The following is a 26,225-nucleotide window of genomic DNA, read 5'->3' on the forward strand; positions in this document are numbered from 1 at the left end:
TTGTCTTTTTTTTTTTTTTTGGTCTTTTTTTTCCTTTTCTTTTTTTCTTTTCTTTTCTAATTCCCTGAAAGAGATTGGCAAGGAGGGTATGTTCAGAGCTGATGCCATCAGAGGAGCCTTCCTGTCTCTGGAGATCAGCGGAGCGCTCTCCCAAAGAAACTTGCACCTTCCTTGGGAATTTACTGCTTCACAGCAAAAATTCGGAAAGCATTTCCATCTGAAGGATTAATCAACCTGGAGAAAAAAAAAAAATAAAAAGAAAATGCAATCAACCAGATGTAGGCACTGCAGGACTCATGGTGCAAAAGAACTACAGGAAGCTCCAAATTTCTTTGGGATGCACCAATTCAGCATGCTGGGTCTGTGCTGATGTAGCCCCACCAGGAGCAGCTGCAGGACAGGAGAAAGACAAAGGATGAAAGAGAAGAGGCAGAAATTCATGAGTTCACTTTTTTTTTCATGCTTATGATCCAAATCTATGTCCTAATGTCAACAGACGGAACAGGGAAATAAGAAATAAAAGCCCCTTTTACAACTCTAGCATTTGTCTGGGGAACACTGTGCTCCCTTTTACAGAGATTTGTGCATAAAGAGAACATGTTTCCCTAAAACCAGTTGTCAAATAGGCTGGCAGGCTCCCAGGGCCCATCTGGCCCATCTCCAGGTGCTGGCAATGGGAGCAGACAGATCAGCACACGTTAAGTGACAATCTATAGGTATATCCATTTTCCACCTGCAGAGGTGCTCCCAACAGCTCTGACTGAGCACAGGGCAAGAGCCCTGTTCCCAGTCCTGTTTGTACATGTATCTTTATCAAAGGTTGTTTCCAGTGTCCTAAAGGATAAGGTTTTCACCTTGATTTTTGAAAAGCTACTCCACCATCTCACAGCACAGAGATGCTCCTTCTTGCTGAGTGTAAATAACACTTTCCAAACCTTCATACTCATCCCTGCTGCTATAACGTCTTTGGTTTCCCTCACCTCCTAGATCAGCACCTGGTGCTCATATTACATGTCACTGCCAGTGGGAGAGTTTATTCTTAGCTTGGCTAGAGTTTGTCATGCAAGCAAAACGTTCTCTGTCAGTATAAAAGATAAATTAAAGGAAGACAGAGGTAGAAGAAAACTGGTATGAGCAGGAGATTCTGTGATATTAATCCAAAATCAAAGTAAATCTGCCAAATTACAGATCACACAGGTACAAAAAGCTGATTCTGGTAAATCTGTACCAAAGAATCTCATATTTAATGTCTTAGCTTTCCTGTTTTTGTTTGTTTGTTTGTTTTAATTATTATTTTCCTCTGAAGCAGTGTTTTGGAATAGTCATTGTTAGAATATAAATATCAAACTCAGTTGGATTTCTTATTATAACAAAGGAACCTCACAGAGCAGACAGACATGTCAGTAATAACCAAAACCCACCACAATAGTGATTAATGCTATTTTTTCAAATATAAGTTTGAGAACTCAGTACCGTCACACCGATGTGTGAGAAAATACATCACAAACTGAACCAGAAGTAGCAAATTAGAAAGGACTGAATGAGCTGCAACTCGGTCACTGTGATCGTGTGCAGGTGGAAGGTTTTGGAAACACTGATTTGCAATTGTTCACAGAAACCAGCAAGGTTAGACCAAAAGAAGCCATGCAGAAGTACAAGGGTGGAAAACCCATCTTAAAAAACTGTTTGATCTTCTCTCTAAAGGTTAATTTGCTCATGTCTTTCAATAAGAATAGAGAAATTTAATTAATGAGTACAAACACATCCCACACACCAAAATTCAATGGAAATCTCATTAAACCTCAAACCAGACTGAAAGCTGAAGAAATACCCATATTTATCTTTCAGACAAGCAAGTTTGGGAACTTTCTTCTTCATTAAAATTTAATTCCAAAAGATTATCCAATAATCATTGCTGTACTAATTACAACAGTGGATTTTTAATGATATACGTATACAGCAAAATGTTTTAATATGGATTCGTCCCTTTAAAAAAATATCTTAATGGTATTTCATACCTTTCACACTGGTCTGAAAGCAGCTACTGACTTGTGGAAGGTAAGAGCAGGACAACACGCTCTATTTGTTTGCATCTTCAAATTCACAGTGACACTGTTAAGTCATATTTCCAACTCACCAACCTTTCTAGCTGATATCTGCTGACTTTGACACACAACTGAACTTAAAATCAAGAATAAGAGGAAAGTACAAAGCAAAATATCCCACCTCTCAGACTGGACTCCATTCTTTAAGGAGCCAACATAAATTTTCTTCTTTTCTACAGGCATCACATCTACAAAGCCACCTTCTTCATCTGAAATGACTCCTGCGTGCACGGCGCTTTTGCAGATACTGGAGCTCTGAAAAATATTGAGTTATTTTGACTTACAACACATCTCTATTTTACATCTGGAGATTTACCTTCTCCACCAGAATCAAGAAAAAAAATCAACAGAGAATAAAAGCAAGTGGAGTCAAAGAGCTATGAAACAATTCTGTCATTCTTATGGGCAGACTGGGGATGATCATGGACCAAATCTGGGGATGTGATAAACCCAGGTATCAAATGCAGAGGTGAAATAGCTGTAAGACCCAGTGCTGCCACGACAGACAAGCAGCTGGTCCACTAAACAGAGAAACCGTGGTGGTGCAAACTCTTTGCTAGTGACCAGCCACCATGCCAAAGCTTATTCTCCCAGCTGCTTGCAAAGCAGAATGCTTGTCCTGAATTAAGCTAAATGGCCACCAGCTATCTGGGAGAGTTCACATGCTCCTGTCTAGAAAAAAAAAAAAAAAAAAAAAAAAAAAAAAAAAAGGAGGACTGCACCCCCAGAGGGGCGTAGCTTTGGGGCAGTTGGATATCCCATTACCCTGTAAGACTACACTGAGTACGGAGAGAGATTAACGCTTCTGAAAAAAAAAAACTAAAGCTTCTCCATTGCGCATCACTGTTACCCTGTTCTCCTTGATGTGCAGAGTCAGAAGAGCCAGAGGAACACAAAACACTGACAAATGATGACTAAGCTCGCAAAGCATCCAGGAAACAGAGCAAAAGCAGAGGAGGCTTAAGTGTAGTATAAACTTGGCCATCAACCCTCTAAAGGATTTACATACAGCAAGCTGGAACAACAACAAACAAATCAGTTTTGCGCAGGGAACTGCAGCAGGTGAAAATCCCAGCCCCATAAACTCCCTGATGGCTAAAACCCAAACTACTACAAAACCAGTGCCAAGGGCAAACATTCCCATCATGTACGTACAATACAGATCGTGCTGTTTCCTTCTCACAGCCATATATGGCAGGTTTGCCTTGTCCCCTATATATTTATCACTTTGGATCGACTATCTCTTGGCAGCTCCCTGGGTTTTTGAGAGTCAATTTGGTATTTTGCTTCTATATAAGGGCAAGGGAACGCTCTGTTTGGAAGATACGCTGTGAATTTGCCCTACTATGCAGTGGGAAATCTGTAAATCTAAAATTGGCTCATAAAATTAAACTGTCCTGAATCAATTTGCAACACTCTCCACTGGGAGACATCCTAAACGATGTTCTTCTCAAGGCATTCCTGCTTTTTCCAGGACTTGCTGTTCTGCTGCTTACTGAAAGCTTTGACCAGAAGGCTTTTTATTGCCTTACCCAAATCCTCCCCCTATCACTCCGTTGGATCACTGCCTTCTTCTATCACAGTCCAAGCTTTGCTTTGATGAATTGCTCACAGAGCTTTTGGAGGATGAGACATTTCAAGAATCAAGGCCATTCCTCTTGAACTCTGAAGTAGAGCAGCTGCCCAGACCACGCAATGGCTTTCCATGGCGTAGCCCCTTCACGTCTGCCTCAGCACCACACAGGTCTCTTGGGATGCTCTGAGAGCATTTTCTGATGAAGTGGACTCTGAGGCATACCCCAATAAGATGACAGCACTTTTTTATAGTTGGCCATTAGCAATGATCCGTGACTATGAATTTAATCACCCATAATTTCTTCATTAGCGTGACTGGTTTAATCATTGAGTTCCTATCTCATGAGGGCTGAGCTACCCAGCTTGGATTACTCTGATGATAAAGGTCTCCTTCATTAAGTGATCTGTCTTCCTCCAACTAATTGCAGCACAGTTGTGGATAAAGGACCTTATCTCAAGAGTAGAGAGCCATTTCCTCTCCCAGCTCCGTCAGGCTCCTAAGCAGGGATGAGGAAGTGTTTCCCTTGCAGTGTTGCACACTAAGAGCCAGGCAAGTGACAGCATCTTGCAAAACATAAAAGCTTTTGTACAGCCTCAATAAAGATCCCTAGGTGTTCACACAGTTCCAGCATTCCCCAGATCTGTCTCTGTTCACATCAACAAGAGCTGAGCTACCTCCTCAGCACAGTCAAGTGTTCAGAGACATTTTTTTCTCTCATTTTTCCAATTCAGAAACCTTAGCATGAGGTTGACCATGCGAGGTCAAAAGTAATTGACCCCAGAGAAGTAACTCTGAGTGTCCCCCTACTGATGGTACCTCTGTGCATTCCAGGGACACTCCCACCATCTTCAGTGACATTACTGATGATTATAATCCAGAGATTCCTACAGACCCATAAAGCCACAACATGGGAACATGAGCAAGATTTTCTGTTCCCTAGCAGCTTGCTTGTCGCCGCTAATTTCAGCCCTGGGAGGATGCCATTCAGTGGACAGACCTGGGATTTGGGCATGAACTTCTCCTGTGGCATATTTGAGTGCATTTTTTTCATTTACCCCAGATTTCAAGGCTCCTCTATATCCCTGTTCCACAAACCCTTTGTGTTTCTGACTGCTGTGCCTTGTCATTCTGCCCCTGCTCCCCAGTACCCCAGCTTCTTGGACATCTCAGTCCACCTAGACCTCACCTCTTCTAAACACACTTCCCTAGACCAGCCAAGCATTTTTGTCACCACTTCTTGGACTATGGACTCCTAAACTGTCAGAGCATTTAGCAAATCAGTGCTTCAGCAAGTTTGCTAAGAAGCCATTTTCTTTTAGATCACTTATTTAAGAAGACACGGTTGGGACACAATTCCCCCAGGGCCATGAAGGTCCTACACTCCAGATGTGTAGCCGTGCAAACCTCCCAGAAGACTCGCACTTGTCTCATCCAGCTCATTTTCTGCTTTAATTATTTCTCAGCCACAGGCTTGGGTTAATTCACAGCATCCTCTCCCAGAGGGCATCCCGCACAGTCCGTGCCCAGCAGAAAAGGACATTGCTCAAATTCTCCCTGCATATCATGCCTGTTTCTATGGTCAACTTTCCAGCCTGAGCATTTATCACCATCAATACCTACCCTTTGCAACATGTTTCACATCCTCCTCAAACTCCTTTTTTCCCCTGCTGGATTCTTTTAATCTTTTTTTGCTACCAACTACTCATTCTGCTAAAATCCAAAGTGTTTTTCCTATTAGACCTGCAGCACACTATTAGCACAGCAGCCCAGAAAAAGGTTAACCAAGCCTTCTAAGAGGTGGCCAAAAACATTTTCCTTTTTTTTTTTTTTTTCTCTCCCAAATCATGGTCCATACCCCAGTTTATGAAACACAATAACCAGAGGGGACGGTAGGAAATGGAGCTTGTCCTTCATTAAAGGACACTAATCCTTTTGCGTCAGTACAAATAGGGAAGCAATGCCAGCCCAAGATGCTGGTCCTCACCTAAAACCTTGTAATTGTAGACCCCATTCAGGAGTAATCCAAGCTAGTTTTGTCTTCAGTAAAAGAAAACTATTTCCCATTTCCTGCAGGTCAGAGCACGCACAGAGGCAGATACCACAGGGCAACAGCTGTGTGATGGATTTGCATATGAGCTTGTCTAGGCTAACTTGCTTATGTCTCTATTTAAAAATAGATAAATATTAAATAATGATCCCAAGTAAAATAAAAAATAATAACTTAAAAATCATTTCTCTCAATGGCTTTCCCTAAACTGTTGTATGATTTTGCCAGGGTGTTTTTCTCAGGAGTCTGCAACGCTCCATGTGGACCCTGAGCTGGGGATGCAGGCACTCACTGGGACCCACGATCAGCCCCAAAGCATGTTCCTACAGGCTAGACACCAGCCTGGGAGAGCTGGCATTTCCGAAGACAATTTCTGACAGGAAAAAAAGAGGCACCCACAAATGGAAAAATGTTGAAACCCAGTTTTCAGAGGCCTAATATTAAGAGATTTCAAGAAAATGACTCTCTGCCTAGTTTTAGCATCAAGTCTCTGCTCATCCCCACGAGCAGAGTTTAGAAAAACAAACCGATAAAACCAACTCGCATGTTTTCTTTCCACTGCTCCATGCTGTGTCCCAATTGCTCAAAAACACTGTTCAGCTCCCAGAAAGAGGAGAGGGGAGGGAGAAGACAGACTCCTTGTGCCAAAAACAGTGTGGTTGTATATGCAGCGTATATAATATAAGCCCTTTGGTGTTCATCTGTAGGTCTACAAACCAAGGCAGTGCTTTACCAACGCAAGCAAGCATTACTGCTGTTTCGTGTCCATCACCCCAAAGTCCAGAAGAACTCAGCACCAGAAACTGGAGGGGCTCCCCAAGCCCATCGACCCCAGCCCATTGTCCACCACTGCTGCGCTTTGTTGGTGCCACTTATTCCTTCATCCCCATCTACCTCAACCCCACGCTGCAGCGGTCATGGGGAGTTTTAATCCCTTCCTAAATCACAGAGTAAACCCCGCTCTGCAATACATTGTGTTACACGGGGTCATCAGGGAAAGGAGCATACTCACATCTGCATAGATGTTTGTGCCAAACACCGGTGCCCAGTACGATGGCTCATCTTTACAGTGGGCTGGACAATAAATCCTAGAAAACAATTTATTCAGATTTATTCTCTATACCAAGGCTCAACAGGAAAGCAAGCTGCATTCTTCGGAGATTTCAAGTGCCTGCATCTGGTCTGCAGGTGGCAACAGTGAATCTAATTATTTGTTCCCCTCAGATGACTTTTTGTAGTTACTACAGAACTGGAAACACAAGGGTTTAGACCAGTAAAAGAGGGATTAGTCTTTTATGAGTTTTTCAGAGGGGAGTGCTTATATTTTTGCAGAACGCTGTGCACATTATGATTTGCATGAATTTGTGCCCCTGTCCTCTACTGTGACTGACACCTGCACAAGGCAGCTTTCATCACTCCAGGCGTGGGCTCACTGAAACACGATCGCGTAGCCTGACTTCTGTATTACTGTAGCAGCCCAAAAGCTCATCATGTTTTCCACCACACTGCCCATGTGCCTGCTCGTGCTGAAAACACACTTTAGGGCAAAACACAGTGGCAGGAGGAAGTACACCGTACCCAAAAGCTCTCAGATTTGGGGCTCTCACCATCCCTCCTCCTCTGTTCACCTGTCCCTGCCCCAAGCAGTGCAGATTTAAGCTGAGCACAAATTTGCTCGAGGCACGCAGTTACCTTGGGCAATGGGTCGCAGGTTTCTTGAACTTGCACAGCTCAGCTACTGTGGTGTAGCAATCCAGTGTCTGTGCTGCGGAAATAAACACAGAGAAGGAAATAAACACAGAGAAGGAAATTACTAGACCCAATAGCCTAGCAGCTGTAGAAAACACTAGTCACAGGCATGCAGCAACCCTGGGGAGACCCACACCCAGGTGAGGGCACCAGGATTAAAGTCACTCACTCCTTTACCAGGAGCATGCACCCAGGGCTGAGCAGCTCTCCCACAGAAGTCCTGCTGCCTTACTACAAGGTGGTTTTCAAAAGGTCAAAGCTTTCAGAAGAGAAAAGCAGCCGACCCACAAAACAGGGTATTTTTGTTACAGTCATGTAGCTATGTAGTTTCCAGACCCATGGTACGGAGCCATTGGACATGATCACATAAAATTAAAAAGAGCACTGCATGGAGTGGTATTTTCAACCATCTCATAAAACTGTAGTAAATATGGTTTCTTCTCAACTTCACAAACTTAAAACTTACTTGTGACTTTGGAAACCATGAATGCATTTGAAGGTTTACTTTTCCTGCAAAACAAGAAAAAATATGTATTAAAAAAATAAGCATACTAAAATTACTTGAATCACTATGTCTGTGTATGAGTAAAAAAAGATGACTGAACATCTGCATATATTTAAAGCAAATATGAACATTTTTTTCACAGAGGTAGTACCTGAAAGACTCCACACCATTCCTGGTAGACTTCACAAAAGCCGGTGTCCTCCCCTTCCTCGTGATATCCACCAGCCCTCCTTTATTGTCCAGGATGCCGTAATGAATTGCAGCGCGACATATACTTGATGACTGGGAAGAGCACAACAAACAGTATGTGAAATAACTATCATTCACAGAACAGCACTGAGCAACTGCTGGGCAAAAAAGCAATGAAGAAATGAACCACCACCAAAGTGCCAAATGGAAAATAAACTGAATACACCCCTTTGGAATCTAACTCTTCCTCTCCCAACATAACCTTACTCTTTTGCTATTATTACTATTATTTTAAGCACTGCTTGGTTGAATGACATTTATTTTATTTTTTTTTAAGTATCAAAACCATACACTTAGATACAGCTTAGGGAAAAAAAAAAAAAAAAAAAAAAAAAGATAAAAATAAAAAGCAGCTTTGGAAGTTAACAACCAGTATGAAATATTTCCAGTTCTCAACAGAATATTCAAACCCAAAATATTTCTGCTGAAACCACTTGGAGGAGGAGGCTGTCTGCAGTCACAGAGGTTGCAGGGCAAAGATGTATCGTGGACGATGTAGTCACACATAAGGAGCAAATGGGAAAGCAAGCACACTTTACAGAAGTACCCTTTCATCTTCAACCTTCCTTCACTCCAACAGGAGTTTTGATGGGGAAACAGTGCCATGCCTTATTTGTAAACTATTGTGCTAGTTCAAGATCCAACAAATCTTCCCAAAATATTTAGTTACAACATTTTTACAGTGTTTGTAGTATGAAGTTTCTGTTCTGCATGACAGTTGCCCACACTAAAGAGGAACACTTTGTAAGAGCTGTCTATTGATCCTTATCCCTCACTTTCCATGGGTTTTATTGCGCATTAAGGGCATTTATGACAAAATCAAGTCTGGAGTCCTTTTGCCTTTCCATACTGCTTCTTTTTTCATCACTAAGATGAGGAAAATACAGATAATCTTTATTAGCACCCGTTTACAGCACCACAACTGGAGAATATGGAAAGCCAAATTACACTAGAATTGTTGGCATTTCCCATTTCTGTTATTACCACTAACTCCCCACAAATTGCATCTATGAGCTATTAAAAGGTACTTACACTCTCATAATAAAATGTTCCAAAGATCTTTCCCTTACTGTACAAGCAGCCAGCTGGGCACAAATACCTAGTAAAGATATATATCTTTGAGAGTGGCGAAAAAACAATTCAAGAAAAACAGACTTTGACTCTATTTCATTTAATAGTCATTCCATTCATTTCACGTAACTCTTCCAATTTAAAAACAAGATTGCAAAATAGCTACTTTTTAAGACAGTTTCTCCACCCTCCTTAAAAACCCAACCAATATTTAGATTCTGTGGATTTGTTTTTTCTCCAAGTGATAAACTGTCCCGTTCTTTGCAGAAGCCTTAACCAGAAGTTCTTGAATGCCTGGGAGGGGACAAGCTATGAATTATTGGTCTGGCTTGGACAGTGGTGGAATGCACACGAAAGGCTCAAAAGTGACTCTGCCAAGATTTATTAAATGATTCTAGACACCTGGAACTGTGGGTCATGATAGCTGCATAAGAAAACTGAGTCACCTTATTGCTAGGCTTTGCTGAAGGCTTCGAACTGAGAGAAATGAAGGCTTTTTGCAAAGAGACCTGCCTAGACAGTTGCAAAAATATATATAGTATAGACTACACCTTGTTTGCAAAAACCTGCCAGTTTTGAGACCACTTTTCCCTGCACTGATCCAAGAGGTATCAATAAAACATTACCTGTTGCATGTTGAGCCTCTGCATTTGTCTCTCATCTTGGTCTCACAGGTAATGACTTGTGCTGGAAGAAAAAAGAAAAAAAAAAATGAAAATAAAGCTATGCCGTAAGACAAAAGAGACAGCCACTGCCTGCTCTTGGGCTGCAGCAAGGGGCAGCCACTGTACATCTTTCCTGGAGGTCTTTAGTGCAGTAAGATAAAATCTTATTGCAGACTGAGCAGCCTGGAGCTGTTGCCTCTTGAACTGTTCGCCCAAGACAGGTGTCTTTGGGAATATTAACAGGGAAGAAACATTTGACAGCCAAAGGCTTTGATTTACAGCCCGAGGTCTGCAGCCAGAGCTCTAATTCTCCATTTAATTACAGACTTGCAAGATGTTAGTAGATAAACTTGAAAAGGATGCATTTGCTTGCCTCACCTTGTTTTCAGAATAACTCTCTTTTAATTAACAGCGATTAGAAAACAACCGAGGAAGTACTACCAACTCCACAAACAACTTCAGAAAGCTTCCCAAGCAAGACATAAAAAGGAAACCAATCAAAATCCCCAGAAAAAATGCAAAGAGGGTAACTGCTGAATTTAGGGACTTTTGAATGGGAAACCAAACCAATATTTCCTAAATTGTTTACTGACCTGGGGGCCTTCAGTTCATTGGTACTTTCTTAAGAAGTCTTAACGGGCAGACTTTAAAGAACAGACAGGTATTGCAGATTGATATGCAGAAGGCATAAGGGGCTTTTGAAAGCTTTGCTCCCTGTTTTTGGTAGAAAAAAAAAAAAAAAAAAAAAAAAAAGAAAGAGGCTGCCTTACTCATATAGGTCTCTGGGGAGGTTTTCTTGGGCTTGACAGGTTTGCTGGGCTTCTTCTCCGGAGGGTGGAACCACACGGGTTTCTGCTCTGAAATTTGTGGAGTCTCCACTTCGTTAGTCTCGTCTGTCTCAGTGATGAAGGTGTCCTCGTAACGGTAATCTTGTTAGAAAGGAAGATTAAAAATAATTGCAGAGTGTTCACAACAACAAGGAAGTCAGGTTCCTTTTTGGAAGGAGAAGATTTGGTTTGACAAGGATCTGCTTTTAAATAGTGAGAAACCTAAAAACAGAAGTTAAATGCAGCACAGGACCATTGCCAGGGCAGGTACAGCACCAGCAGAGGAGATGTGCTTCCCCAGTGAGCTCCGCATGAAGCGGAATTTATAGCATCTCGCAATAAAGGTTTGCAATGATCTAGACTAATTAATGAACAAGAGTGCTGAACACCTTGCAAAAAGAGGGCATTTGGGAAGGTGGCTAACACTTTTCTGCTCTTCAAACCGCCCCCCATCAGCACGGCTTCAGCTGGTCCTCTGGTAAAGCTCCCACAGTGCCCCCCTGCTCCTGCAGAACAAGCTAGTGGTGCAGCCAGGCAGAGGGATTTGGGACACGATGCCAGCAAAATTAATTCTGCTCAGCTTGCCCTCCACAAAACCTGACCCTGCTTTCATCCTCAGCAATAGGGAGGGGGGGGCGATGGATGGTGGCTCTGCAGGGGCTTTGAGGAAAAACAGCAGGGAGAAAGGGAGCTCTCCAGCTCCCACCTGCTCCCCAAGGGCTCCTCCCAACCCCAGGCAAAAAGTGATAAATGCAGCAACAGAAGCTTCTGCTCTGGGCAAGCCTCCAGGGAGCTTGCCTGTTTCTGAAATCCCAGTTCTTCATGAAGGAAAACACATGGGAAGGGATTAAAAAAAAAGAAAGAAAAAAAAGGCTCTTGATGCATGACCCGAGAAAATCCTGCATGCTAAGGGAGCAGCGCTGCTTCATTGGACATTTCACAGCAATAAAAATATTTTTCACTTTCTGTCCATCAAACTATTCCAAGAGAGCTCCTCCTCTCCTCCAAGAGACACGAATCGCTGTGTTCATTTGGCAGCCATGAAAACCAAGGTGGGGAGGAAAAAAAAAAATGGAGAGGGAAGCACTGCGTCCCTGGCCCCTGAAGGAGCTGGGTGGGCAGCCAAGCTCTGCCCACCCACATCGCCTCCGGTAAGCACTGGAGAACATTCCCTTCCCAAACAAACCCTGCGAGGACAGGGCCAGCCACCGAAATCCCGCCCCAGGTCCCCAGCCAAACCCACGCAAACGCCGAGCCACTTCCCTCCATCCCAGCTCTCGCTCACATTTTCACGCTGAATCCGAGCTGGGAACTCTAAACAGCTCAGAGCCTTTTTGTGTCAGCCACAGCCGGTGATTTACCATTACGCTGAGATGTCTAAATAGTAAGGGTGGGTAATTGAAAGCTGTGACTGCTTCCAATTAAAAGTTTCCAGGTGAAAGCTGGCTCCAGCTTCTCCCCCAGGCAGGAGGGTGCTGGGAGCAAAGCATCCCGTCCCCAAACCCCACACACCTTTGTAGCAGAGGTTGTTCTGGCAGCCTCCTCCGTAGCTGGGGGGGCACTCGGAGCAGGGGCGGCCGGTCTTGTACGGGGCCTCACCGATCCAGTTGCCTCTGCAAGGATGGGAGAAACGTATGCCCGTCAGACAACCAAATACCCATCCAAGCCCTGGCCCCAAATCTTTCAGCCACCAGCACTATGGGTGTGGGAAAAACAAGTGTTTCTGCTCTACTTGCAAAGGAAAATGTGGAAAAGACAGTCTGTCTCATCTCTTTCCATCCCACACTTGACTTCAGCTTTCTTGTGCATCAAAGCCACCGTTCTCCCAGCATTTTCTGCAACCCCCCCATGCAGCTGCACAGGCTAGGCAGGAGCACGGCTCTTGCCATTTAAAAGCTGCTCTGTTTTCCATCTGGAACCATTTCCAAACAGCAAACTGCAGAAATCCATGCCTCCCCCTGCCCAATTCCAGATCATCTGGGAATCGGAGCAGCACTTTGTGCTTCCCCCTCACCCAGCCCTGCCAGCAATTTTGCCTCTGAAACTGCAGAAACTTCACCCCAGTCCAGAGCAACTAAGCAAAGACTAACCAGCTAGACCAGGAAAGCCTCATGAGAAAAATGTTCCTTCTCATTTCACCTCCAAGATGATGATTTTAAGGGTTTACTTAATGAATTGTGTGCAGTATCATCTTTATATTAAACTCTACTTCAAATACTGTGATTTAGTACACAGGAGTAAATCAATGGGTTACCACAGTTTCTTGAGAAACTACCCAGAAGCAAAAAACCCATCTTGCCCCTATTATTTCCGCATATTTCCAGTGCCTCTATTGCAACTGTTAGGGGCTGAGAAGGGTCAAGGAGCTGGAGTTCAGTCCATGACTCTGAACTCTTTGGTTATTGCTCTTTCAGCTGTCTCCACCTATGAGGCTAGATGAGGACAATGCACACAAATGCCAGAGAAAAGAGATTAAGCAGAAACGGCTGAAATAGAGTATTTTTCCATCCAGCAGTGCTGAAAGGATGATGCACAGAGGAGCCCAGCCCGCGAGGGGCACTCCATGGGGATGGCACAATCCTGTGCATGGAGCAGGTTATTAAATCCCACCAAACTTCACATGCTCAGTAACTTATGTAGGGACAGGGGCTTACACAACACACCCACAGGATGCTGCTGCCCAGATCGTGCTACAAACTCCTTGCAAAGCTCTGGGTTTGGCTGCCAGCTTTGTACCCACACACCTTTTTTCTTAATGCTATTCTGCCCTATAAACAGATGTTCTCCAAGCCATTCTATTTGCATGTAGAGATTACCCTATTTCACTCATTTGCTGTTTTAATCGTAAGCAAGCCTACTTCTCCTGTGCCAGCAGTAGGGCTGGGGTACAGAGGCTACTGCTGGAAAGGAGGCCAGCAGCGTTAATCACCAGCCCTGTCCTCTCCCAGCTGCAAAGAGAGCAAGCCTCGCTTGGCAGTGCTCTCCAGCTCCGTCCTTGCCATCTCCTGCTCCTCCTTCCCATGGCAGCAACATCAAAGCTCCTGCCTGGCCCCAGCCCCTCATTCAGTTTTCCAGGCAATGCTCAGAAGTCTTGAACCAGCCCTGTGCTGCAGTCTAAAGAGAAAATTTAAAGCCACAACCACCAGTCTAGACTGCCTGAAATCTCTTCCCCAGATCCTGGGCTAGTTAAGCAACCTGCCAGTGCAGGGTTTTAGGAGAGCTGGAGGGAACCCAGCCCATCCGTCTTACTTGGGCGAGTAGTTGCAGACCAGGTAGACAGCATTCTCCCAGATCTCTCCCCAGACATTCATCCTCTTGCAGACGTTCACAGCACAGCCGATCCTGTTTGTTGTGGCCCAGACTATCTGCAAGGCAATACACAAATTGAAAAAAAAAAAAAAAAGCTGTGGGCACAATGCAGTGACAATGGGACATGGAGGGGCTGCAGAGAGGATAAATACAAATCCATCTCTTACCTGGGTGTAATGCGTGCACATGGAGCCAGTGCATTTATCCGGGCACCATGGGTTGCACTCGTGAGGATATGGGTACGTGTAGTCCTTAACTTCATCATACCAAGACTGGACATGGAAAGCTGGAGAGCGATACCTGAAGGAGCAAAGGCCAGGCAGAGCTTAAATCACCAACCTCTATTACAAGTTTTCAAACAGCACCTGTAGCGTCCCAGCATATTGCATTGCAAAGTCAATTTTTTTTTTTTTTTTAAACGTGACTGCTAATTTTATATAAAAATTTATTAAGGCAAGTTCCACTCATTGAGAAGGCATTGCTTAAGAAAACAAAACCACCAATATCATGATTTGAAAATCAGGGAAAAAAATCTCACTGAAAATGTTAAAGGTAATTTCTTCCCCAAAATTCACACCCCAGTCTGACTTTCTGTATTATTTATAGGTTTAACATGTTCTTCAAATGTTGCTGACCTGAAATGTCCTCCTGGCTTTTCCACCCAACTACAAAAAACGTCTAGTTTGGCAGAAGGTTGTATTTTGAAAGTAAACAGAAGTTAAGGTTTGCCAACCAACTTAAACCAAAAGCCATCATGTACCTATTTTACCACCAGGCAATTTGCTAAATCTGGAAGTCCATTAGGAGATCCTACTGTAAGACCTTTGAAAGCGAGTGAGCTTTTCACACTCACATCACACCAAAGGTTAATGCAGAGCACTTGGATCTCTGCACGCCTACCCTGCTGTCATTGCAGCAACTCCCCAGACACACGCTGCATGTACTTTGTGCAAACTGTGCACGAGACCTTGCAGCACTGAGCTACTTGTGCCATTTGGGGGAACGTGAATGGTGTTAAAATTATCTGGAGGAATTCATTTGCATTTTGCACGTTGTGTACACAGTGAGCAAACAGCACTCTGCAAACTCTATATAAAAACAGAAGAGCGCTTCAAACCCACTACTTTTTATTGCTTTCAACAGCTCACATGAAGCAGGCAGTCAGAAATACAAATGACATCATTACCAACTGTAGTTTGTTCTTTCAGCCAACTCTTCATTAAAAATCATTCATTAGAAGTATTTTAAAAACATTAATCTCCTGATGTCATTAAGTGAATACTTTCCGAGTCCTATTTCAGAGAAGAGGAAATTGAGGCAATCAAGTTATGGCCCGTTCCTGAAAAAACTGAGATAAATCTGATTTCTTTTTCCTCTCAGTGATTGCAATGGGAACAAGATTGGATCTACCTCCATCAATAACCCATGGCCATCTTGAGCGCTTGTAGGGGAGCCAAGAACAGCCTGATCTTTTGACTGTTTCCAATGGATTAACCACTCAACTTTCCAATCATTATTTAATTTCTGCCAACAAAAACGGGCCCAATTTCTATATCAGGCCAATTTCACACAAGCAAATTTCCATTGCTTTCAACCAAGTTCTACCTGATTTACAAGCATAACAGCATTTTGTCCCATTAAGGTAGCTGAGCACATGCAAAATATTGGCTTTATAAAGCAGTCTTAGCCTACAACAGGCTTGATTACAGGGGCATGACAATAAACAAATTTCACCATCAGATGGAGAGGCAAATCCATTTGGAAGCATTAACTTCATCTCTCCTAGCTGGATTAACAACTCTCAGTTAAAAATCTTCCACAGGAAAATGAAAAAAAAATAAAATTGCAGAGTGGTTTCAGTAAAGAGAAATTAGGAGTTGAGTAAATATTTATGAGAAATACAGTAAGAGTAAACCTAAAGAATTACATCAGGAGCAAGGCAGACTTTTCACACTGGCTGGGAGGGCCCGTAAATTGCCCTTTGCAATTAGTGAGGAGCTTCCCAGTTCTTACCTGCCCCAGTGAACCGCCAGGTTCTGTCCAATTGACCGGATGAGGTCACTCGGCCCATGCTCCCACTCGCACTTCTGAGCCCAAGAGTGGGCTGATCTTTCCAGCTCTTCATCCCAGGTCTGCAGCAGATGGGGGGAAGAAAAAAGAACAGATCAGTTTCTCCTCAGTTTGTTAGATCAAGAGAGCCAATCAACAGCAATTAGTAGAAAAAGAGACTACATTACAGCTCACTCCTGGGGTTTGATCTGTCCTTCTGAGGTTGGCGCATTTTAATGATGTGCTGTGACCTAAGAGCAAGCTTCTCAAAACGTCCCTGCCATGGAAATGCAAGGCACTTTCTGTCCTTGATGCCATGCTTCTTAAGAGAAGGTCTGGATAGGTCAAGAGAAAACAGACCTGGCAAGACCTCAAGAACACACCTGGACTCTCCACCCTAAAATACAGTAAGACATTCTTGACAGGTGTTTTTCTAATCAGTCAACAAAAAGTAATAATCAAAAAATCTGAGATCCCAATGCTTATTCATGACACCTATATTTGAGGTCTTTAATACATAATATGCAGTAAGTGCCCCAACATACAATTTTCCATCCATTGTCCTTAATACCAGGACGTTCCCTGGCTTTCCCATCAGCTGGGACTCCAGCTGTGGATGTGCACCTGCCCTCCACTATGAGCACAGCTGAAGTTTTTTGAACCAGTCCCCCAAGCAAGGGATGGATTATGTAGCTGCTGTGCCAGTGTGGGTCTGAGGCTCTTACTCCTTCCTCCCCTTCTCCTTCCTGAATAACCGCTGTGTGCACCAATGGATTCAGTCAAACTCCCAGAGGTAGCCAAGCCCCAGAGATGTTAAGCTCTCATTAAAACAGGCATCAGGTTAGAAGTGACAAATTAACACTGCCACTGAGGGAAAGACATCAGACCTCACTGAATACCACTCAGTTACAAGCCAAATGAGAGCTCAAATACTATACAGCAGAAAATAGGAAAACAGCCTTCATTGGCTTCACTGCCCAGAAGTATATTTGTTTCAAAGGCCAGACTTGTTAGATCCAGTAGATAATGCCCTGAATTCATTGTGTGATAACTGGTCTGTTCAAAACAGTCCTAAGCAGAATTCACTGGGATGAAAATATTATTGCACATCTCTTCAAATAAAACCAAAGTGAGGCCTTGCAACATGTTTCCATCCCATTCACATTCCAGAGAGAGATGTCTTTGGACATCATAACCAGCTGAACTTCCTCAGTCCTAACTTCTCTGTAAGAAAAGTGATTTCTGATCTCAGACACACCAAAGGACCTGTCAGAGCCCACCTGGGAGGCATTTGGGCTCCCAGACATTTGAAACCCAAAAATTGTTCATTCTGAGCAACCATCTGAACAGAGTCTTGGGCAGTTACAGCTGGGATGGGGAGGGACTGCACGTCCCTGGTTAAAAGGACAGGAAAACAGCATGTCTCTCAGAACCTGGTGCGTCCACAGTATCTTTGTAAGGGAAAAGTGAACTGATTGAACCGAGCTTACAGCCCAGAGCTCTGAGAACAGCTTATCATTACACAGCACAGCCAGCAACATCCCAGGGGTGCTCTGAGCTCTCCAGCTTGGCTTTGAACTGAGCAGTGGCTGAGCAAGTTCACGTCACTCTGCAAACCCCCTTGAGGGCACAGCTCTGACAGAGGGAATTAAACCATTTTCCACCTCAGCCCTCCAACACCTCGAAGGTGCGTGGTATCTGACCCACCACGTACACATTTCCAGACCTCTGTTTGGAGCAGACTATTGCGGTTGTGCCTAGACACACAGCTTTTTGTGGTCTCCCACTTTCTGCAGCAGGCAGTGACCAGCCACAGCCCGCCTTCCCATCCAACACATAAGCCACAGAAACTCTCCCAAGACACTGCTCCTACTTCTGACTTTCTAGCAGAGCATTATTCCTTGCAGCCCGAAAGGCAGAGACGTTCCAAATCTCCTAATTTAATGCAGAGACGTTATGAGCAATAGGCCATTAAATGGAAATTGATGTGAACATGTGTGTTACATCTTCCTTTGATGCCTATGGATAAAATAAATGAACTCGGACAAAAGACACTCAACAGGCAATTGGGAATGAGCTACATCTTTGCATGGTTTTGTGCTTGATGAGTAGAGAAGCTCGTTTCTGCAGGCATCGGATTACAAAGCCGTCCCATTTAAATTAGAGCAGTTATTTGCCTATTTCTCCTCAGACATGAATGCGGTCGGGAGCCTGGAATAATTTCAGAGCAATAAACATATCAAAAAAAAAAAAAAGAAAAAAGAAAAAGAGAGATTTCAGACTTTCCCAGCTACACTTGCAAGAATTCTTTATGCCAATATTCAAAGCAGTACCTAGGAAGACTACTGAAGCCAGAGGGGCATTGTTTGCCTATGCTCAGTTTCTTAAATCCACTCTAACAATCTGGCAAAGCTGCTTCTCACTGTTTGGAGGACAACAAGCACATGGCATGAAAGTATTCCAAGCACTAGGCTAAGTTTGTATTCAGATTTCCCGCCTTCACATTGATGTTTTCTGTTATCAGACCACTGTAACGACAGGCAGCTACCTTGTTTTGAAAACACCCGTCTAGTCCATAGGACGAAATTCTCAAGCCTTTGGGTATATAGGAATCGAAGTAAGTTAGTACATGGACCCTCTTTCTTATTCCTGCAAATCTGGAGTGGCTTTTCAAAATACAGTACACTCTGGACATGAAAAATACAAGCATTGCACATGTATCTTACAATGCATATTGTAGGGTTCAGATTTAGTAAGGACATATCCCATAAGGAGTTATATAGTCAGCCTAACTAGCTTGTAGGTTTACAAACTACAAGTATGCTATCTTAATTCACCTCTCTCATCTTTCTCCCCAGCTAAGACTTCTCGCAGCGCTGGCAGTTTACTCTTACAAATGGCATGAGAGTCCAGGACTGACAACAGCTGGCAGAAGCTGGAAGTGCTTTGCTAATCCACACAGAAATACTATCCCATCCCAACAAGAAAAGTCACCGCCCTACAGTTCAAAGGAAGGATGGATACCTTTTACATGAAAACAAACTATTTTCCTTCCCACAATCCTTACTGAGAACAGTTTTGTTTTATCCATCTGTCTTTGAGCTTCCACAAGAGGAAGGATTTCTGCCTTTCGTCACTGCTGAAAGCCATCTGACTAAGCCATCTTAAAAGGTCAAGATGCCTGAGGAATTGTTATATTCTTTTTACTCTGGGCTCATTAATAAGGAGTTTGTTTTGGTCTTGGCTCTTACCCACTGCTATGACTGCTGTTATATGCTCTATATGCACAATGAAAGTGCCGCTCATAAAGCTGCTAGAGGGTTAAGGTGATTCTGTATTTGAGCAACTTCATCAGGAAGATAAACACTGCTCGTGCCTGGTCTATGTCAGAGTCTACAATTCATTTTCCATTAATTGTCAATATACGTGCGAGCTTTCAATTAATTACACAAACCCAGCAGCAGAACTGTTCCTTTCTTCACTTCTTCACTCCACTTTACCTTTATCCTCTATGCATACTCAGCAGTTCTTTTGATCTCCAGATAAGTCATGGTACTCACTGTGCTATTGCTTTCTTATTAATAGCCTTTACTGACTAAAGTTCATGCTGTAGTAGATAAATGTCTCTTTTTTCCTGGTATATATTAGCTGCCTCTGCCGCTCCAGATCACTTAAGTACATCAGATATGGAGCTGGGACGTTCACTAGGCAGGGTTTGGAGGCTGGTGGCCAAGAACACATGTTCTACCTCCTTATCCACAAATTAGTGCCACACGTCGCCTGTGACGCTCCCCACTGGCACCAAAGGAGAAGGGAAAAGTTTATGTACAGTACTGAAGACAGACCATCCTCTTAAGCAAGTCCAAATGAGAAATGTCCTATGCAGAACAAAGGATTAAAGTGAAATTCACGTTCAGAATACACACTGCATTTCCAAGTAATATTGGGTAAACATGAATACTTGAAAGACTGATTATAGCCTTTCCAAGTAGCACCATCTTATACTCAGCTTCTTTCTTCGCAGCATATAAGGCCCTTTCATTTGCCCTCAATCGCCCATAAAACCACTAGAAAAGCACACTGAGCAAAGACAAACATAAAAGCACAACCACGCTGCAAGCGTAAATAGCAGTCGGCCAGTGGACACTCCGCAACTGCAGCCCTCTCAGATCCTCAGAGCCAACCAAAACACATTTGGCTTTCTCATGCTTTGTGTTTACTCTCTGGAAATTAATCAAATCATCTCTTCCCTGGCAGCATCCTACAGGCTGCCTGCAGGAGAATGAGAGCCTGCTGAGAAAGAGAGATACAAAGCACCGGTTCTTAGAAAGGCGTGTGCTTTCTGACAGAAGCGGGATGCAACACCAGCAGCGTGACTGCTAGGAGGATGCAACCAAAGAACAATTGCCCTTCCTTACTGTCCTCTGCTCTCCCTTCCCTCTTCCTTTCCCCTGCAATCAGAAAAGGCAGAATTTTCCAATTGCAGTATTCATTTCAGCACAGCTGGCAAACAATTTTGCATTACATTCAGTGTACTATTCCTTCTACCCTTTTAAACGTGGTCTTAACAAATCATTAGTCGTCGAATCTGTCAGCAAGAGCACGCAGTTGAAGTCAGGCTACTTTCAGTCATAATTATATTTGCACACCGGGAAAAGGCACAAAAAAATTATTTGCCTACATCATTTTCTGGCCCCACAATATTTTGAAGGCTTGTCAAAAATAGCTCCAAGTAGGGTCTCTGGCATCAGGTGAAGAAAAACTATTCATCTGGATTGTTGATGGTAAAGGCATATTTCATACCAATACTTTTAAGTTCTCCCTCTGAAGTGGGGGAATACATTGACCAAACTTTTATTTCAGTTTCCTGAGCTGCAGAAAGCCAACAGCATTGACCCATCCACCTCTGAACTCCCCAGAGCCTTTCCAGCAATTTCCAGGGACTGAACTTCTCTGCAGATAGAGCCACATTCCTTGAGCCTGGCTTGTCTAAAGAGCTGAGCAGATTCCCAGCAGTGTTGCGAACATCACAGCCATAATCTCTGGTGATCAGCATATAATGAAAGGGCAGGTGCTATCTGCTGCGCTGGGTGGTAGCTGATGGCAACCATCAGAGGTTTCTCTGAGCAGACTGTGTCATCCCAAAACACTACCAGAAGGGTATGAAAGCTGGGACAGGGAAAACATGGGTTAAACGCTAGGGAAAATTTGATGCTTTTATGACATTAAGGTAATGGAAGAACCTGCTGAGGCAGGCTGTGGAATTGCCATCACTGGATATGTGTCCAGGGCTGGGCCAGACGCTCGTTTATGAATAATGGAACCAGTCCTGAAGCTATGCAGCGGATGGACTAGATGACCCGTTAGTGGCCCTTTCCAACCAAAACAGTCCAATAATCTGAAGCTTCGTTCATTCTGGTATTAAACTGCTCCAGGAAACCTCTTGAGAAAAACTTACTTTAGAGGAAATTTGCTGCACCTCTTGCACCATAAGGAATTTTTAAGTAAAAATTAAGCTAGGTATCAGAAGCTGTACTCACCATATGTTCCATATTGGAGGCTGATGGATACACTTGACCTCTTAATTTATTGTGGAGCATCAATATCTCCTGTCTGTCTGAAAATAAAATGGCTCTCTTGGATCTGGAGTGAGCTTCCCCATCCTGATATTTACTCAAGATTCTCTCTAGGTGACTCGAGTTGGTCAAGACGAAGCATTTGGCTGTGGTGGCCAGGAGCAGTACACATCCAAGAGGCAGGATCCAAGGAAGGGCAAGATTCATGGCTCCTCTACAGCTGGCAGAAGCGGTGATGAAGACAACAGTAGGGTTTCCTTTCTGGGATTCCTAAGGCTCAGCACAGATCTGGGTTTGGGGAAGAAACAGGCAGTGAGAGCAGTGCCAGAGAAGCTCTTGGCAAGTATGACCCCCGCCAAAGAAACCACACAACCCAGATTTTCGCTTGAAAATGAATGTTTCTTAGAGCCTAAGCTTTTATTGCTCCCTGCAAGGATGGGAAGACCTGAGTACCAACCTCGAATGATGGGGACTCAGCTTATTACCCCAGGGAGCTCCACTGGCATTGGTCTGGAAGTGAGAATTAGCTGGGCACAGTGACGAGTGCCTTCTGCACCGAGGGTGCCAGGGGTGCAGGTGTCACCCAGCAATGCCCAGCAGCTCCGAATAATCCCACCTATGCCTCTTAAAAATGGGAGAGGGAGCCATTTGCAGCCACTTTCCCCCAAAGGGTCGTTAAAGTGGAGAACGGATATGAGTAAAAGGGAAAGTAAAATTCCCAGCAAGCCAGATCGTCGAGGTCAGACATGAGCAGGAGCTATTTCGGAGGCTCCGCTCTGCCAATAGACATCCAGCTGAGCAGCAGCCAGACTCCGTGAAGGCAGCTGTTTATGTGAAATGTCATCGTAACGTCGAACAATCAAAATTCCTACTGGTGAATGACGCACTGGGGTGTTCTCACTGACGCTGCCCCAGCGCCTTACGGCGGGTGGGTGCGCAGCCAGGCAGATGAATTATGGCAGGCGAGGAGAGGAGCCGGAGCACCCGGCCTCCCCCAGCCAGAAGATTAGGCGTTCCCAGGCACGCTCGCTGGGCACCAGCTCCAAGGGCTGACCCACTCAGAGATGATCTCGTTTTGGTCATTTGCATGGCTGCACTTAATCCCTGTCCCCTCCCTGTGAGGCTCTTGCTCCGTGGTGCTCCCTCTCCACCTGCTATTTCCTAGCAATTCCTCCCTTCCTCTCCCCCCCTCCCTGACTTCTCGGTCCAGTGAGCCATGTGCGTCTCAGCTGGCTTTATTTGGATCGTGAGCTGTTCAGGGAAGGGAATATGGGCTGCTGCAGGGCTCTGAAGCATCTAGTCCTCTTTAGGCAGGATCCGAGAGCTACCAGAACGGAGTCAACCCATAAGAGGCAATAAATATCCATGCAGACAGTGCAAGCACAAAGTCTCCCTCCTTAAGGCTATAGTTTGGAGTAAAGCTTCCCCATCTCTGCCATTAACACCAGGTTAGGGCTTAGTTTTGACAATGCTGTTAGAAAGAGATGCTGAAAGTGTACCTACAAAGGAAACAAGCTGCAGATGAGCAGGAGCTTCAGCCCCACAACACGGGGCTGGACACAGTGAGACAGGATGAGTCGGAAGCTGGCCAAGGCAGGGATGAACCTTCCAGCTGGAAAAGTTTCTCAAATATAAAGTCCCAAAACCCCCGTTCCCCAGAACCAACAGCATCTGTGGAGGAGAGCAGCAAGCACAAAAGTGCTTTGCAGAGGCGGGGAGCCCCCAAAATTCCCACCAGGAAACCCAGAAAAAGTGTAGGGTGTCTGCACAATAAAAGCAAGTCCCTGTTTGGGGATTCTTACTGTAATAAGGCAGGATGAAAACCAGCTGCTATCTGTCACCCTCCAGGCAGAGCATTAAGCCTTTGCTTCGGTAGAACAATGCAGGGATATAATTTGTTAAGTTTAGGTAACAGCTTCTCATCATTCCTGGCTCTGCAAAGCAAGCCGAACACACGTGCCATGTCCCCAGCACCGGGCACACGTGAAAGACAGGGCTCTTGGTGGCCTGGGGACAAACCCTGCTGTAACCTCATCCTCTTCCCAGCCCTCTTTGCTGGCATTTGCCTCCCCCAGAGCAGGAGCCCAGCTTTCTAACCCGACTAAAGAGAGGTAGGGGAGGCAAAATGAGCTGTTGCTTTTGTAGACTGTCTGACCCAAATTCAGGCAACAATTCCTACTTTGAGGCACTTCCCTATGAGTTTAAAAATAGATGCGCTGCCACGGCCCTTCACAATGCAGCCATTTAGTGTGAGCAATTTTAACTGCAGCCTGCCCTGTAGGTAGAGCGGGCAGAAACAGACGGCCAACATAGGCTGCAGTTGTACCCCTTCATTTGGCCGGGTGCCCTCCGCTAAATAGGAGCCCGTATCCACCACCCATCTAAGGCAAACACTGAACTTACAGAAAGTGCAGCTTGAAAAATCAGCCGGGCCATCCGGAAAGCCCAAAGGATCTGCCCCACTCACAGCTCCGCGACCAAGCCAACGCGCCTGGAGCCCTGCAACAGATGGTGCATTATGCCCCAGGATGGTCCTCCCTGTATCTCCCTTGCAGGCGCAGGGGTGTTTTGCACCTCTCTAAAATTAAATAATTTTAGTGTTTCTTTCACTTTGGGTGTTCAAGCCCCTTTTGCCTGCTTTGGGTCCAGGTGGGGAGCGCTCAGCACCGAGCATCCAAAGGAAGGCTGATGTGCTGGGAGTGGGACAGGGAGCAAAGAGCTCCCCTCCCGGAGATTAATTGGAAGCAGCAGATAGATGCTCACATTTCAGAAAGCCCTCATTGATTTCAGATGTCCATCTGCTTGCCTCCCCTAATATCCTCATGTCCAGGTGCAACAAAACACTGGGCCATGTGTTAGAGCTCAGCCAGCTCAAGTGCCCTGCAGAGCTGGGGCACAGCCTCGGGGGCTGCACTCAAAACTCCTCATTAGGGAAGATTGAAAGCATATTTGAGTTGGGATTTGACATTATTCAAGGAGAATTATCAGCTGATGGTCAGCTGAGCAAGTCTCTGTTGTTGTTTTCAAAGGTTCGAGAGAAGAATTAGCGCAGCCTCCCTTTAAACGCATCAGGCCCCTGATGCTGGTGCCAGGTAAACATCTGGGAGCAATCAGAAACCAGTGAGTCGGCAGAAAGCGACTCCCGAATACGCTGCAAGGCACGGCGGAGCTTGGGACAAAGGGGAGGCCTTCCTCTAGGGGCTGAGGAAGTTAAAAAGCAGCTCCGGACTTTGGAAGAGATTATTTTCAGAAAGCTATTTCCCCAGCTCGGGGACAGTGCCTGCATGTCACAGAAAGCAGAAGGGCTGGCAGCGTTCGGAGGCTGGCATGCAGCGCTGCCTCTTGCATTTCCTTACGTCCTCACCTCCCCTTAGCACCGAGCGGCTGTTGGTCTTTAGCTGCCTCCCTGGGGAAGTGCACAAATGTGTCTCTACTCCTCATTATGGGTAAAGCCTGCAGCCAAAACACCCTGACACCTGTGGGATTATACCTGGGGCAAGCTGACACTGCAGGGAAATGCAAGAGTTAGCACGGGATGCCAGCAGAGCATCTGAAATAGCAAAGCAGCAGGGAGTTTGCCTAGGATCAGCTTTTAACCTGTGCAGAGCAGTCCAGTGACAAAGCCACAGTGTGCTCCATGCATTGCATGCCAGGTCATCCACTTAACGGAGATCCACACGTTTCATGCTTTAAAATATTGCCTTGGCTTCAAAAGAAAAGTGGGATGACAAGTTCCTTGACACAGGACATAACACAGTCTGCACAGAGCACACCACAAATCCCGCATCTTCAAGGCCATGGGCAAAAACATCTGGATCTGTCATTACAATCCTTCCCACAGAACTCAAGTGGGTGAGTTTCTATGCAAAACCACACAGAAAACCCACTGGTAACAGACACAACATGTGACAACATCGTGAAATTCCTTCTAGACAGGGCTTTGGAGCAGAGTTGCACAAACACAGGCTTCCTGGAGCAGACTAGATATGCCTATGGGTTGCCAAGTCATGGAAGCTGCTACAGCATCCCTTAGATAATTTTTAAATATTATTTCAAATAAAAATTATCTATTATCTATCTAATTATCTGTGGCAATCTGCTCCTCTACTTGCAACCTCTTCCCATTCATTCGAGATTAATGCGTATAAACCTTGCGTTACCCTGCAAAGCACCCCTCAGTGCAGCTCAGAGGGCACTGCGCTGTTTTATACCATGCAGGGAGCAATTTGGAGAAGTTATGAAAATTGTGCCCACTTGACAGAGCCATTTCTCCCCCACACACACACCCAAACCACATTTCAGAAGCCGGGACCAAAGCTTACACTCACCTTGCCGAGCACTTCCAAGTCCCCACGAAGTTGTAGCTCCTCCAAGCCTGCTTGTGGAAAATAAATTATAGAGCTGAACTATTTAAATGAGGAGGGGGAAATGGATGAAATAAGCCCAAGGAGGTGCAGGGAATGCAAGGTCTCAGCTCAGCAGCTAGAACCAACTGTG

General features: G+C 44.7%; 1 protein-coding gene across 2 annotated transcripts; it reads right to left on the minus strand.

Moving 5' to 3' along the window:
• Positions 1-26,225, minus strand: CRISPLD2 (cysteine rich secretory protein LCCL domain containing 2). 2 transcript variants are annotated; one of them, XM_005016536.6, is made up of 15 exons: positions 26,057-26,225; positions 21,693-22,016; positions 16,117-16,235; positions 14,271-14,403; positions 14,044-14,159; positions 12,307-12,407; positions 10,738-10,896; positions 9,929-9,989; positions 9,264-9,330; positions 8,134-8,264; positions 7,944-7,987; positions 7,421-7,493; positions 6,741-6,816; positions 2,227-2,360; positions 1-234 (listed from the first exon to the last, which is right to left on the minus strand). In XM_005016536.6, exons 2-15 carry the CDS (start codon positions 21,933-21,935, stop codon positions 180-182), a joined length of 1,512 nt encoding a protein of 503 aa, XP_005016593.1. In that variant the 5' UTR covers positions 21,936-22,016; positions 26,057-26,225; the 3' UTR covers positions 1-179. The 2 variants fall into 2 exon arrangements, with proteins under 2 accessions (XP_005016593.1, XP_038041446.1); XM_038185518.2 differs by lacking the exon at positions 26,057-26,225 and adding an exon at positions 24,132-24,269.

The sequence above is a fragment of the Anas platyrhynchos genome, chromosome 12 (genome assembly GCF_047663525.1).
Source record: "Anas platyrhynchos isolate ZD024472 breed Pekin duck chromosome 12, IASCAAS_PekinDuck_T2T, whole genome shotgun sequence".
Lineage (NCBI taxonomy): Eukaryota > Metazoa > Chordata > Aves > Anseriformes > Anatidae > Anas > Anas platyrhynchos.

Coding starts and splice junctions, on each gene's coding strand:
- CRISPLD2 (XM_005016536.6), bottom strand. CDS start 21,935: ATGAATCTTGCCCTTCCTTGGATCCTGCCTCTTGGATGTGTACTGCTC. Junction 16,236..21,692: donor CCTCCAATATGGAACATATG/GTGAGTACAGCT, acceptor CATCTGCTGCAG/ACCTGGGATGAAGAGCTGGA. Junction 8,265..9,263: donor GAACATTTTATTATGAGAGT/GTAAGTACCTTT, acceptor TGCTCTTCCCAG/TCATCAAGTATATGTCGCGC.